Consider the following 15933-nt stretch of genomic DNA (forward strand, 5'->3'; position numbering starts at 1 on the left):
CTTTGCTTGTATATATATTGCATGTAAATCTGATAATTTAAGTGAAAAATGGGTGGAGAAAAGGAGGCATTGGCAGAGGGCGGTGTGGTTCCATTCTACAAACTGTTTGTTTGCGCAGACAGGCTCGACAAGCTCCTCATGTTGGTCGGAACCATAGCCGCCATTGGCAACGGCATGAACCCGCCTCTCATGGCCTTGCTCTTCGGCCAGATGACCGACGCCTTCGCCCGCCCGCACACCCACAAGCTGCTGCATTTCTCCGTAAGTCTCTCTATTTAACGCTTACAAGTTTACAACTTCAAATAATATAAACCAAAATGGTCAGAGGTGGCGTGTTGGATGATGAGCGGAGAGAGGCAAGCTGCTCGGATGAGATGTCTGTATCTAAAAAGCATTCTGCGCCAAGACATCGCCTTCTTCGACCAGGAGGTTGAGAGCGGAGAAGTGGTGGTGGGGAGGATGTCTGGCGACGCGCTTCTCATTCAAGACGCCGTTGGAGAGAAGGTGGGAAAGCTTGTGCAGTTAATGGCAACATTCTTTGGAGGGTTCCTGATTGCCTTCACCAAAGAATGGCTTCTCACGCTGGTCATGCTCTCCTCCTGCCGGGGTTATGTCTCAAATTGTCACCAGGATGGCGTCTCGTGCTCAGAACGCGTACGCTGCAGCTGCCGTTGTGGTCGACAAAACCATACGCGCCATCACAACTGTCAGTGCCTTACTTGTTATGCACATCACTATTTTCATAGAGAGTCAGATTTGATTAATTGAGTGTGTGTGGTGTGGATAGGTTGCGTCGTATACAGGAGAGAAGAGGGCTGTGAATGAGTACACCAAGTGTGTTGAGGATGCTTGTGAAGCAGAGCCTAGCGACGGGGCTAGGCATGGGAAGCGTGATGTCGATGATGTTCTGCAGCTACGGCTTGGCTGTCTGGTATGGCGCCAAGATGATCTTCGAAAAGGGTCACTCCGGGGGAGAAGTCTTCACTGTCATTGTTGCAGTTTTAACTGCCTCACTGTGAGTGTCTCATTGTGCAAACTCATTTTAGACATTTCATTTGCTCATTCCTAATCCTGTGGCAGCTCTCTGGGGCAAGCTTCTCCATGCATGACAGCATTTGCCAAGGGTCGAGCCGCAGCCTACAAGATGTTGAACACCATTGACAGGAAGCCGAAGATTGATCCATTCGGCACCAGTGGGAAGATCTTGAGCGACATTGCAGAGGATATAGAGCTAAGAGATGTCTGCTTCCCCTATCCAGCCAGGCCAACTGACCACATCTTCACTCATTTCTCTCTTAGCATCCCTCAGGCCACAACTGCCGCCTTGGTCGGCCATACTGGGAGTGGCAAGTCCACCGTCATTACTCTCATCCAGAGATTCTATGACCCACAGAGTGGTCAGGTTTTGATTGATGGGATTAACCTCGGAGACTTCCAGCTCAAGTGGATCAGGTCTAAAATCGGCCTCGTCAGCCAGGAGCCGGTGTTGTTCATGGGAACCATCAGGGACAACATTTCATATGGAAAGGATGGTGCGACTGATGAAGAGATCAGAGGCGCGACTGAGCTCGCCAATGCTGCTAAATTCATTGATAAGTTGCCACAGGTAACTTTTTTCACTCAACTATTTAATAGGCTTAATCCAATCTTGAATGCTAAATATGTTTGTGTGGGTAGGGATTGGATACTTCAGTTGGTGAGCAGGGAGATCAGCTTTCAGGAGGGCAGAAGCAGAGGATTGCTATAGCCAGAGCGATTCTTAAAGATCCTCGGATTTTGCTTTTGGACGAGGCAACGAGTGCACTAGATGCAGAGTCGGAGAGACTAGTCCAGGAGGCGCTTGATAAGATTATGGTTAACAGAACAACCGTCATAGTTGCACATCGTCAAACCACAGTTAGGAATGCTAACTTGATTGCAGTCATTCACAAAGGAAAGATTGTTGAGAAAGGTATTTAGCTTCACTTCACACTCTTTTATCTTCTGCTTATGTATCACATTGATCTAAGTTAGCATTTATAAGTTTCAATTGTATATCTTATTTTACCAGCTTCTTAAAAATAAGCAGCTATTTAGGATATAATTTTATCTTTATATGTCATAATGTTAATGCAGGCACCCACGCAGAGCTGCTGGAGGATCCGGTAGGTGCATATTCTAAGCTCGTATGGCTACAAGAAGCGCGTTATCAGGAAGATGAGGCCGTTGAGGAGTCAAAGTATAGCATGCAAGCGCGCCAGAAGGAAACATTCGCCATTCAGATGAGCCCGAGATCCACCGCGTTCAGAAGTAGAAGCCACAACTCTATATCAAGAGGGGTGGGTGTCTCCATGAAGGATTTAGAGCTCACTTCTGACAACAATAAGCATCATGGGGTTCCATTGACACGGCTGGTCGCCCTTAATAAGCCTGAGGTTCCAGCTTTGTTGGCTGCAATTGTAAATGGGGCAATAGTCCCATTATTTGGAATTTTATTGTCTCTTGTGATCAAGACGTTCTACGAGCCGCCTCATGAGATGAGACGGGACTCCAAGTTGTGGGCGATCATGTTTGTGGGTCTAGGTGTGGTTTCGTTGATTGTATATCCAGTGCGGAGTTACTTCTTTGGCTTAGCCGGCTGCAGGCTGATCAAGAGGATAAGGATTATGTGTTTTGAGAAGGTGGTGAACATGGAGGTTGGTTGGTTTGATAAGGCTGAGAACTCAAGTGGAGTGATTGGGGCGAGGCTATCGGGTGATGTAGCTACAATTGGAGCTCTAGTTGGTGATGCTTTAGCACAGATTGTACAAGATCTTTCCTCTGCAATTGTGGGGCTTGTTATAGCCTGCTGTGCTTGTTGGCAGCTCTCTTTGATTGGTGCCTCTCATTGCTCTCAATGGATATGTCCAACTCAGATTCATGATGGGATTCACCTCTGATGCTAAGGTACAACCTACTTCATCAAGAAAGAAATATCTCTGTGTCTCTATTTCTTTCAACATTATAGGTCTTGCTTGTGTGTTGTAGGTGATGTATGAAGAAGCAAGTCAAGTGGCTACAGATGCAGTCGGAACAATAAGAACCGTGGCTCGTTTTGTGCAGAGGAGAAGATTATGGAAATATACAGGAAAAAGTGTACAGGAGCAGTGAAGAAGGGGATAAGGCAAGGATTGATTAGTGGCGCTGGTTTTGGGCTATCTCTAGCCTTGTTTTACTTCGCCTACGCCACAGCGTTCTATGCAGGAGCTCGGCTCGTTGAGGCCGGAAAAACTACTTTTGCAGATGTGTTTCGTGCAAGTTCTGCGCGGTGCAAACTTGTGTTTCGTGTATATTTGTTAGTGAAAATGTTCCGTGTTTGTGCAGGTTTTCTTCGCTATAACCATAGCGGCTGTGGCGGTGTCCCAATCGAGCACGTTTGTGCCCGACTCCAGCAAGGCCAAGAGCGCAACTGCTTCCATATTTGGCATTCTAGACAGAAGATCAATCATTGATCCTAGTGAGGAATCTGGTGACATCTTAAACAATCTTAAGGGGGAAATTGAGCTAACTCATATCACCTTCAACTACCCTACTAGGCCTAATATCACAATCTTCACAGACACTCACAATTCATTCGGCCAAGGTATATATCTATCATATAAGTCTCTTGTTTTATAAAAAAAACAATTCACATTTTAAATTACAAAAACTGTTTTCTTAATCTACATCCCCATCTTTATCTATTTTCATTTTTATAGAAACTAAATTTTGTTAAAAAATGATCTTTTATAAGGTGTAGATTGTATGCTATACTTGAAAATTGAGATATAAATCATTTTTTATAAATTATGATAATGTATAATGCAGGGAAGTGATCAATTGCTAACTCATTATTTAATTGTTAACTACAACTAATTTAAGGCTATATGATTTTAGAAAACGCGTGGTCTACAATTTTCCACGTGTAATTTTCGTTTTTATTAATTAAATTGAAAAAGATTATAAAAAAAAAAAAAACTCCAAATTAGAGTTTTGAATGAAAATGTCAATATAGTGTTTCGAAAATATCAACACAATGCTTTGAGAATGTCAACACAATTTAGGATTGACATTGTATATGCTTTATATTGACATATTATCTTAGCTGCATTGACATTAACCTGTGTACGAAAAATACGAAAATTCTAGATTTTTTTTTCAAATTTTGACGTCGGAACATATGCATGTAGTATATCGTTGGAATCCTTATAAAATTATCTTTAATTTGATATATGTTATATGAATTTAAGTTTTGGGATTTCATTTAAAAGTTAGTTATAACTAACTTGACATTAATACCCCTATTGATATTTTTTGGAATTAATCCTATGGCCTTATTGACCTTTTTTGTTGATCGTATTGACATTTCGTGGTTGATGATCTAGACCTTTAATTTGAATATCTAATAGCTATTATTGAGTTGTAGTTAGCAATTAAGTATTGAGTTAATAATATAACACTCCCCATATAAAGTATGTGTAATGAATAGAAGAATACTAATATGACATTAATACACTTTAATAATAATAATATATACATTGAGTGTAAATACTTCCTCCGTCCTATTAAATATGCAACATTTGGGAATCGACACGGGTTTTAATATAGTGTTATTTTGTGAGTTAATGAAGAGAGAATAAAGTAACAAAGATGAAAAAGTTGAGATAGAGATTTTCCATTTTAGAAAACGTTTCATTTTTAATGGGACAGGGGGAGTATTACTTTTCTATGTGTTGGGTGCCTAATGTATGGTTTGGTTTGGCTTGGCAGACAGTGGCACTGGTGGGGGAGAGTGGAAGTGGGAAATCAACGTGATCAGCCTGCTTCAGAGATTCTACAATCCTAACTCAGGCATGATCACCGCTGAGGCAGCAAATGGGGCTAGTGAGCCAAGAGCCAGTCCTATTCAGCGGAACAATCAGAGACAACATAGCCTATGGCAAGGGAGGGAACGCCACGGAGGCCGAGATCATGGCCGCGGCCGAGCTAGCAAACGCCCACAGCTTCATCAGCGGACTGCAGCAGGGGTACGAGCGAGGAGTCCAGCTGTTGGGCGGGCAGAAGCAGTGATCGCCATAGCACGGGCCATTGTGAAGACGAGGCGACAAGCGCGTTGGATGCGGAGTCGGACCCTTGATCGAGTGATGGTGCACCGGACTACGGTAGTCGTGGCGCACAGGCTGTCCACGATCAAGAATGCTGATGTTATAGCTGTGGTGAAGATTGTTGAGAAAGGGAAGCACGAGTCCCTCATTAGTGGAGTATTAGAGATGGCTTCTATTCATCACCAATGGCATTTCACATGACTGCTTCATGATCATCCGCATTACATTTGAAAATCTTTCCATATCCAGAAAGGTAAATACCTGAAAACTTATTTTAATTATTTTGAAATTGGGCTAATTTGTTTGATTACAAATTTACAATCAATAAATAAACATTCATAGTAAGTGTGGATTGTTATTTCCCGCCGCATCACTTTTCGTCTTTTCCATTTCGCTCTCACCGATTTCACTCACATAGTATTTCCGGAAATTTTGCTTCAGAATCGCACGCCATGGCCGATTTGACCGTAACAAATCGTTCTCCTCCCTCTCATTTACTCTCCAAGCCTGCATGATTCGGTTTTTCTTTTTTTCATTCAATTTTTGTTTTATCCGTCTCGATGCACTGTCTCCGATCCTGTTTGGTATTACTTGAACTAGAAATTTGGGGAAAATTCTAATATCTGCAGCTGTTTTCGTAGCCCTTGCTGCTGATAATTTTAGTTTTCATGATTTACCCCTCCACAAAAATCTACTCACAAGCGTTTTCCTGTTTAGTTCTCTTTCCTTTTTTTTTTTTTTTTCTGGTGATAAATTTTTTACGTGGATCTCGCAGAAAAGTACTAAATAGGAACAATCGAGGAGTTGATTTTTGAATACTGAGATTTTAAGCAACTTCTTTTAAAGCTATGGGAACGGATGTTGGTAGACAGACCGATCTTCACGAGGTGATCTTGCATGCTACCTTTAATCCGAGATCTATCGTAAATGAATTATGTGTGGCCTGAAGTTTTGCTTGTTTTGAGTGGTCACTTCGAGAACCTTGTATCTACATCCTTTGAAATCATTAATTTAATTCCTGGAAGAAATTAAGTTTGGGTTACTTTGCTCATCGTTTTATTTTGAAGAATTTGTATTCTCGGCTTGTTCAGCTCTTTCGTTGGCTCATATAGTGTTCACCTTATTGGTTTCTGTTCTTTAACCATGTTAGGAGCCAATGAGTGATCGTCGGAGTCATAGTAGCAACTACCGTTACTGCAGTCAATCCAGGAAGATGTCTGTAGGAGTTCTTGTTGATTCTATTTCCACTGCCAAAACAAAATCTCTCCAGGAACCAGTGGCCCAAACTGCTGGAATTGGAATTGGAAGTTGCAGCCAAAAAAATAGTGTCAGGTGCCGTGAAGGACATTCACCACATGTGGAAAAACACGTGATAGTTGAACCGAAGGATGCCTCCCCTTGGGTTTCCACTAGATCTTTCAAGCCAAAGCTACCTCATTCAGTCGCAGATCTAGACACAGAATGTACTCCAAGTTTGCCAGCAGCTTCCCTCAACTTTTTTGCTGCTAAGTCTGGCTTAGGATCTGATGTATGCAAACAGAGGAACTCTGGTAGAGCTTACTGTTCCGTGGAGGAATGGAATGTTAATAATGCAGAGCATGTTGAGAATCAGGTATGTTCAATTGAACAAGGAGTTAGGCAAGAAAAAGAACAGGTACAAAATAATGATAGGACAACAGAAACTGGGGGCCGAGAATCTCTGAGGATCAAGCTGTGGGAGATTTTAGGAGATGTTTCTTCACCAAACAAACAGCATCCCAGTCTTCAGTGTGAGGTATTGCATCCGGATCAAGACAGGAACAAGAAGCAGTGTCCTACTGAAAAACTAAGCCTGAATTCGGACACTATTGAAAGTGATTCTCAAGTGCAAGTTTCCACAAGGCCAGTGACTCGATCTTTAGCCCGGAGGAAAGCCACCAGAAAACAAGGTAATAAGAGCGAACCAGAAAAATCTAATGATAGAAAAGAGTGTCGACGGAAAAGAATATTCTCATCCAAAGGAGATATATCTGAGGGATCATATGGTAATTTGATGGATGGTTCTTTACCTTGCAAGGGAGAAAAATTTATGGGAATGCGTTCTCGAGCTGAGACAAATCAGGGTGTAAGGCATAAAATCGTAGAAAAGAGACCGCAGTCGGAAAAGAGCAAATCAATACCAGCTATGGATAAACCAGTGTTGCATAAGAATAAAGTTACCAATGCTAGCAGTTCCACCGACAGAAGAAATGATGTACATGTTGAGCCAGAGAAGGGTACCAAGAATAATTCTTCCTTTAAGTTTTCTCTTAATACAATGACTGATCAAAGGGATGTTCAGAAGCCAATGGTTTTCGAAGCTCCAAAGAAGAATCAGCAAGAGGACATATGTAATTCTGTGTTAAAAAGGAAAAGGAACTCTCCGCAGCAACAAAAGGGTTTCAAAAATATTTCTTCATTTGAGTTGTCTCTTAATGCAATTACTGATCAGAGGGATGTTCATCAGCCAGTGGTTGTCGAAGCTCCAAAGAAGAATTTGCAAGAAGACATATGTAATTCTGTGTTAAAAAGGAAAAGGAACTCTCCGCAGCTACAAAAGGGTATCAAAAATAATTTTTCATTTGAGATTTCTCTCAATGCAATGACTGATCAAAGGGATGTTCAGCAGTCAATGGATGTCGAAGCTTCAAAGAATATTCTGCAGGAAGACATGTCTGATTTTCTGTTAAAAAGAAAAAGGAACTCACTGCAGCCAAAATCGGTTACCAGGAATAATTCTTCATTTGAGCTTCCTCTTAATTCTATGACTGATAAAAGAGATTTTGAGCAATCAATGGATGTTGAAGCATCAAAGAAGAATCTGCAAGAAGACCTTTCTGATTCTCTGTTACTAAAGAAAAGGAACTCTGTGCAACCCCAAAAGGATACCAAGAATAACTCTTCGTTTGAGTTTCCTCTTCATTCAGTGACTGACCAAAGGGATCTTGAGCTGTCAATGGGTGTTGAAGCTTCAGATAAGAATATGAAAGATGGCATATCTGACATCCTGTTGAAAAAGAAAAAGAACACTGTGCATAATACTTCAACTCCTTCCGAGATTAAGTCACATAGCAGTTTGCAGAAAAGTAAGCAAGAACTTCACGGTCAAAGTCCTGCTGCGAAAATATTTCATAGAACAGGCATGCAAAACTTTAATAGCTTTCTGAGTTCAAAATCAGATAAACGCAGACCAGATGTGCAACCGGAACCATCTGTATCCTCAAGTACTTTCAGCACAATTTTTATTGTAGTGGCTCTCAACAAAATAATTATTATTACATTGTTTGACGCACCTTTGTATTCCTTAAAGGATGGTAAGAGTAAGAAAAAAGAAGGCAATTGTCTGAAGAGAAGTCCCCTTGTGAAACCAAATGTCTTAATTGATGAAGACAGTGATAACCAGTCCGAATCTTTAAATTATGAGACTGATTCTGAGAGCTCTGAAGATGAATCAAGTAAAGTTTATTGCCTCTACCTAGTATCATGTATATTGGTCAATCTATGTTCCACGTATTTGCTTTACCGTCTGGAGATTAAACACTGAATCTGTTACATCACTTTCCTGAATGATATGGTTTATTGTGCTCGACACAAACGTGACTGTGTTGAAAATGTGCAGTGTCATCTTTTATTGAATTTGTTAGGTTGTTTGGATGATTTCGTAAGTTGTGGTGCACCTTATGGAACATCATGTTGAGCATCAAGCCATCCTGTTTTGCATGTACTATCATGTTAAGCATAATTCTGTGGAACTGCAGATTGCAAAGACTCAGAGGAATTGTCTCCTGAAATTCGCATATCTGAGAATATTCTACATAATTCCGATAAAAGTCTTGGCAATGGAAACGATGTTGGAGTGATTGGATCTAGTCCTGCATCAGATTCATTGAAAGGTTATTAATTCTAGCAAAAGACCTTCTAGTTCCAACCATGGGCTGGCTCCCTTATTTCATTTGTCTTTATTTCTTCCGTGTTTGTAACATCTCTTCTTGCCTCTGCTAAAACTAGAAGGGGTACATGATGCCAGTGAAATGTACATGGAAGAGAACCAGGAGGATGGTTTGACCAGGTATTCCTGTCAGTGCTAAGTAGAGATAATAATAATATAGGAAAGGGCTATTCTGATGCGGTTCATTTTTTTCTTCTAATGAAATATAGGGCTGTTGCACTCTTTACTGTGGCTCTGTCTCATATTAAAATCAAACTGAAGTCAATAAGTAGCAGAAGGTCTGCTGATATTTTGCGCACTACAGTTGAGGAAATATTGTTACGATTACAGAATGCAGAATCTCTTATTAAAACAGATGTGTAAGTGCTCTAGAATTTCAGATCCTAGAATTATACAATTATTTAAATAATAGATTGTGCATGCAAAGGTTTTTTCTCATGAGCGTGATGCTTTGTGTGCCCAGGGGAAAGCTGACCAATCTGAGTAATTCAAAAAGCAAACAGCTGGAAAATAGATTTCAAGGTGCCTGTTTCTAGAAACTTTGCTTAATAAGTTGACTGATATGAATATATTTTCGGCTATCATGCACTGTATTAGACCTAACTGCATTTACTCTCACGTGATTGCTTTAGCATGCATGATCAATTGGAAGGTGTGTTTTCAATTTAGCTAGGGAACTTGGTCTCACTTTACTCTTCTTGGACGCATTAATGTTAATTTAGGTGTATCATATTTGAAGCTTAGAAAGTTAGGCTTGTTTAAAGACGTGTTAGCATTTAGCTTGCCAATTGCACTGGGCATCAGCTATAATTAGCTTGCCAAAATACTAGAATGATCAATATTATGCTATTAGTTATACAGCTTTTACCTGTTCTTTCATTATATTTTGACGGGTCAGTAGTGTATCTTGATGGGGCCTAATGACCACCGAATGGAACGGCATATGTACAAAAAATCAGGATATGCATCTATGCAAAGGGTCAAATCATTCAGTGTAAAGTAGGAATTAGTTTAATTCGTAACAGGAGAAAACATTATTATAAACATTTTGAGAATGATTAGCTGGATGATTATGTTCACAACAGAAATCACTTGGATATATAGGAATAATCACGCTCAACCTTTTGGTAAAAATTAAGCACTGCTTTGCTGGGTGATTTTGTAGACTGTCTACTGCTCTTGGCTCTGTGGCTTTGGTGGTCATTGCATCAGTACAGTACTGCTAGCTATAAACTAATGATTAGGCTAAATGTACTAATAGATCTAGAGTTGTGCTATCATTTTGGCTAACTAACATTACATAGATCACCGTGTAGGCTCCATATAAGAATTAAGCATCCACTAAAGAAGTAAATCTCATTTACAAAACTACAAGAGCTAAAAAGACCAATTTTGTTAGTTTCACTGTAAAAGGAAGTCTCTGGGCTCTTAGATGTCATTCTATCTTTAGAAATTTCCAGATATGCTATTTCATCAATCACGGACCACTACCCTGCCAGTCCGCTATCAAGACATCCTGGAATTTCAGTTCCTAGGATATTTTAAAGTATTTGGGAGATATGTTCTGTTTCTCTTATGTATCTTGGGTTCATGCATTTTGTCGTACAGAAAAACAGGAACAGTTGATTGGAATACATAAAAGGTTCAACGCAGAGGTTGAACAGCACCTCCAGGAATGTGGCAGCCTAATAGCAAATCTAGAGGAGCATGAGATTGAGCTCAAAATATCAATGGAAAAGCAAAGTATGATATTCAATCTCAAGTACTCCTACTACTTTAGTTTGCAAGTCACGTGTTAAGTGAGTTGACAAATTATGCCGCAGTTTCCATTTAACCAGTTTAAGCTACTTCATTTTTATTCCATGCTATGCATATGTTCATATCCTTGTAATGCATAGTTATGAGTCAAACCATGAACACAACCAACAGATAATTAAGATTGTTTCAGTCAAGCAGTTGTTAAATATAGACCTTGTGAGCTTGTTTATAGACGTGCATCCAGTCTTTGGGATGTTCTCCCATAAGAACCTTTTGCGCCTTTCGACATGCTGTTTTACTTAGTACTTACATTGCCAAAAAATTTATGATAACTACTCTTTCCTCTGCTAAATTTGTACGCGGTTACTTCAGGAGCAGCGCATAAAAAGTTTTTGTCACAAGTGGAGCAAGAAACCAATGTCCAACTTGAAGATGCTGAAAGCAGAATCATGGCTGTCCAAGAGGTGAGCTAAGTTTATATAGAATTTGGTGTATATTAAGTTTTTGTCACAAGTGGAGCAAGAATCATTGCAATAGTTGAAAATATGTTTGAAAAGATTGTATAGAAAGCAAATAGATAGGTTTTATTCATATTCGTTAGTTTTGCTGTTATTGGTAGTAGTTTTCTTATATAAAAGAAAATCTAAAGCTTCTAATCTTTTTACTTTTTTTGTCCCTTTCATGTGCTGCAGGTGGCTAGGGAAAAGATGCTTCAACTGAAACTTGGGGTGGCTGAGTGCTTGAACATGGTGGCCTGAGTTGAGACTAACATGAATTGTAAATTCTAGCTTATTTTGCACCTAAAAGCGGCCCATATTAATTTGTGAAGCTTTTTAAGTTGTTATTTGATGTTTATTAGTTGGGTATTTTAGTTAGGTGATGTGGTTACTATTATGTTGAGGTTTAAGGGCATTCATAACCCACAAAGTTTATCACTAGTATTATTCAAAATGGTCTAATATTTTTAATATTATTTCATATCATTTGTTATTGCGTTTATTTACATATCCTACTGAAATTCACACGAGAATAATTTTACAAATAAGAGTAACATTAAAATTTTAAAAACTACTCACAAGAATTACAAGTAAACCTTTAGCTATTTATATACTATGCAATAACAATTTGGTCTTCATAGAATTCATGTTAGAAATGATATCACCACTCAACAAGCAAACAAATTATCAAAATTATACCCTTTCCTCATCTCTGTGAATAATATTTTCAAGGTTTCTTGTATAATCCCAAACTCAAAATGTGTAGCATCTCCAGCATCAAATACATGAGTGTGGTGACCTATCTGCATCCAACTCTTACCCGGTTTCTTTCTCAATCCTTTCTCCTTTATCAGAGCTCTAGCCCTCGAGGCATCTCTCCATCTCTTTCTCGATGCATACATGTTCGAAATAAGGATATGGTAGCCAGAGTCATCCAGTTTATCTTCGAGAATATCTTCACCAATAAGATCCACGTTGTGGAGCCGACACGCAGCAAGCAAACACCCCAGAACACTAGCATTTGGTTCCTCAGGCATCGCCCTGATAAAATCGCACGCATTACCAATCCGCCCTGCCCTGCCAAGAAGGTCCACCATACACGAGTAGTGTTCCACATTGGGTTGTATGCCATAGTCAACAACCATGGAACGATAGAGGCTGCGACCCTCATCCACTAGCCCTGCATGACTGCACGCGGAGAGGAGCCCCACGAAAGTTGCTCCACTTGGCCTCATTGCCAGAGATTTCATCTCATCAAAGAGCAGCAGCGCTTGCTTGGCATGCCCGTGGAATCCGTAGGAAGAAATGATTGTATTGTATGAGACGATATCCCTTTCCACCATCCTATCAAAGAGATTCTGTCCGACTCCCAGGAATCCACATTTACAGTACATATCAACAACTGAATTGCAGACTGAAACAGCCATGTCAAGGCCATTTCTAATAGCATAGCAATGAATCTCCTTTCCTTGTTTATGTGCCCCCATTTTAGTACATATTGGGAGAATGCTCATCAAAGTGATGGAATTTGGTTTGAATTTAGACTCCCACATCTTCCTAAAGATGCTGAGACCCAAACCCTGATCCTCAACGGAACTAATTGCCGAGTTCCATATCATGACATCCCAATCCGACCACACACTCAAGAGAAGCCGCATTTCTCCCATCAGTCCACAGCGAGAGTACATTTCCATCAATGCACTTCCAACGACAACATCAGAGTCGAAGCCTCGTTTCAAAATCAACCCGTGCATCCCTCTCCCGTCTTCTGCCAACCCCAGTTTCCCAATCGCAGGAAGAACACTTGCCACCACAACCGCACTCGGGAAAATCCCCAAACTCATCATCTGAGCGTAGACCTCAATACAGAAGTGGTAATCCGCATTACACGAATAACCAGCTATCAACGTCCCCCAAGAAACATCATCCCTGCAAAGCATTCTGCGAAACACGGTGTGAGCCTGTTCCGTATCCCCCAACTTGCAATACATATCAATAGTAGCATTAGCAACAAATAAGTCATCATGGAAGCCACTCTTGAGAGCAAGCCCCTGCAGAGCCATCCCCGTGTGGGCGGCCTGCAGCCGCCCACACGCGGGGAGAACAGCAGCCACGAGAGGAATATCCGGGCGGAGGCCGCCGCCAGCCCTCATCATGTCAGTAAACAGTGACAGAGCTCGGTCCGCGTGGCCGAGGCGTATAGTCCCACATATCATAGCAGTCCAACAAGCCAAATCCCTGTCTCGGTGCAGCATTTCATCGAACACCTTGCGGGCATCCTCCAAGCTCCCGCATTTAGCAAACATGTCGATGAGAGCGCATTTGGTGTACGCATTGGGGTGGAATCCGGCGGCGGAGGAGATCAATCGATGCACATTTCTGGCGTCCTCGAGAGAGGATAACGAGGAGCAGGCGGTGAAGATGAGGGGGCAAGTGTAGTTGTCGGGTACAAAAGAAAGAGTGGAAACGATGTGATTGAAGAAGTGAATGGCCTGAGAGAAGAGAGAGGCGTGGAGGTGGGCGCGGAGGATGGCGTTGCAGGCGAGGTTGAGGCTGGGGAGGCGGGGGAGGGAGTGGAAGAGGAGTAGAGCTTCTCGGAGAGAGCCGGAGACGGCGTAGAATTGGACGAGAAATGGAGCTAAGGAGTTTGTGTGATGGAAGCAGCCACTTGTTATTAGCGCGGAATGCAGCCTTTTGGCTTCCTGCAAATCGCGGTTCTTCAACAGAGATTTCTTCAGTGATTGTAAGAAACCGCCTCCGCGTCGCAGAGCTAACAACCGCCGCATTGCATCGTTCGATCACCAACTATCATCACTACAGAACCTTAGTTAATGGATTATTTTAAATCGAATCATTACACCGTGGCGGTAGTATTTGATTACCGAGAACCAAACCCGTACCGGTCGATTATTGGTTCGGTACTAGTTTTACGTTTTGCTCCAAGTCGATTATCGGTTATAATCGATAACCGAATTAAATTCAATTTTAATTTTAATTATATGTTTGTTTAACACTAGAAAAAGTTATAATTTACTTTCAAACTTTATCACAATGGAAAAAATTATAATTTATATCTAAATTTTGTCAAAGTCTCGTATTGCAATATCAATAAAGTCAATTTTAATTTGTGTCACTATCAATTATAGTATTATACTTATAGGGTCATATTCTAATGATTATAGCACCCTAATTCAAAATCAAGACCAAATCTCTCCCCTTAGATTTTAAAATGAGTGAATGAGATTAAATCTTACGAATCTCAATAAATAGTTGACAAAATATCAACAAAAGGGTAATATCGTCATTATGTTATCATGTGATAATTTTCGTGAATATTTTTTTATATCAACATAGTGTATTACAAATATCAACAATATGACATAAGAATATCAACATTAGTACAAGAAAATATCAACACATATTTATTGAGATTTTTACATGGTTTTATTGAGATTTTTTTATGTATTTGTTGATAAAAATATGTTATCAACATTTACTTAAAACTAAAATAAAAAATATCAAATTTCATCATCCGAACGTCGTCGGAACATATGCAATTGAGATCTCGTTGGTATCCTTATAAAATTATCTTTAATTTGATATATTTTTTGCGAAAAAATAATTTAAATCGAGAGAGTTACGCAAATTTAAAGTTTTAGGACGATTTTAATGAGAGGAATTGACATTAATACCCTCTAATTTTATTAATTTTCTTAATTAAAAATATAATCCATGTGGAATTATTTCAACCACTGGATCTTCTAATCTAATGGCTAAGATTTAGTCTTAGTTTGGGATTGCTAATTAGTTAGCAATTAATCACTCCGCTATACTTATAAATTTATATCTCAAAGTTAAAAAGTGCTTAAGCATTACTATTTTAATAAAAGAATAATCCTTCACTTGTTATTGGAGAAAAGTTTTAAAATTATAGTTCATGTAAATTTTAAGTCTTTTAAAGTGCCTAAACAATTTATGTATTACTTGTAAATATGAGTATAATAATAATAATAACAATAATAATAATAATAATAATAATATAAAAGTAGATGAAAAGTTAAAAGTTAAAACAATAAATAATTTTAATTTCAATTATATTTTAATTAATAATAGAAGAAATTGTAATTTACTTCCAAACTTTGTCACAATATTAGAAATTGTAATTTACTTTCAAATTTTGTCAAAGTCGCATAATGTAATGTCAAAAAGGTCTATTTAACTTGTATTACTATATGTTATACTTATAATATCTCAAAGCTTATAAAGTTTCTAAATATTAATATTTTATAAATAAGATCTCTCAAATTTAATAAAGTGATTAAGCATTACTACTATTTTAAAAATAGGATAATCCTTCACTTATTATTGGAAAAAAGTTTTTATATTTTAGATCATTTAAAGTTAAGTCTTTTAAAGTGCCTAAACAATTTATGTATTACTTGTAAATAGAAATATAATAATAATAATAATAATAATAATAATAAAGTAGATGAAAAGTGAAAGACCATAAACAATTTTCATTTCAATTCGGTTAGTTCAGTTATAACTGATAACCGACCGATTCTAACCGAGTCGTTAATTAAATAACCGAACTTGAGATCGGGTCGAT

General features: G+C 39.2%; 2 protein-coding genes and 1 pseudogene across 2 annotated transcripts; 2 read left to right on the forward strand and 1 right to left on the reverse strand.

Annotated features, from left to right (window-relative positions):
* Window positions 1–588: 588 nt before the first annotated feature.
* Window positions 589–5976, forward strand: LOC125223116 (annotated as a pseudogene).
* Window positions 5951–11725, forward strand: LOC125221140. Its single transcript, XM_048123264.1, has 10 exons — window positions 5951–6025; window positions 6253–8334; window positions 8440–8575; window positions 8879–9013; window positions 9129–9189; window positions 9279–9428; window positions 9533–9591; window positions 10678–10812; window positions 11200–11291; window positions 11520–11725. The coding sequence occupies exons 1-10, from the start codon at window positions 5951–5953 to the stop codon at window positions 11583–11585; spliced, it is 2991 nt and encodes a 996-aa protein (XP_047979221.1). The 3' UTR covers window positions 11586–11725.
* Window positions 11726–11992: 267 nt separating this feature from the next.
* Window positions 11993–14110, reverse strand: LOC125221141 (pentatricopeptide repeat-containing protein At3g16610-like). The gene has a single exon (XM_048123265.1). The coding sequence runs from the start codon at window positions 14108–14110 to the stop codon at window positions 11993–11995; it is 2118 nt and encodes a 705-aa protein (XP_047979222.1).
* Window positions 14111–15933: the final 1823 nt, after the last annotated feature.

This window comes from Salvia hispanica, chromosome 4 (genome assembly GCF_023119035.1).
Source record: "Salvia hispanica cultivar TCC Black 2014 chromosome 4, UniMelb_Shisp_WGS_1.0, whole genome shotgun sequence".
Taxonomy (NCBI): domain Eukaryota; kingdom Viridiplantae; phylum Streptophyta; class Magnoliopsida; order Lamiales; family Lamiaceae; genus Salvia; species Salvia hispanica.

What these genes read in the sequence shown, in the direction of transcription:
- LOC125221140 (XM_048123264.1), top strand. Translation starts at nt 5,951, where the DNA reads ATGGGAACGGATGTTGGTAGACAGACCGATCTTCACGAGGTGATCTTG. An exon ending in CCTTTAATCCGAGATCTATC is followed by an intron (nt 6,026 to 6,252) that starts GTAAATGAATTA and finishes TAACCATGTTAG; the next exon opens with GAGCCAATGAGTGATCGTCG. An exon ending in GCTGGAAAATAGATTTCAAG is followed by an intron (nt 9,592 to 10,677) that starts GTGCCTGTTTCT and finishes TTTGTCGTACAG; the next exon opens with AAAAACAGGAACAGTTGATT.
- LOC125221141 (XM_048123265.1), bottom strand. Translation starts at nt 14,110, where the DNA reads ATGCGGCGGTTGTTAGCTCTGCGACGCGGAGGCGGTTTCTTACAATCA.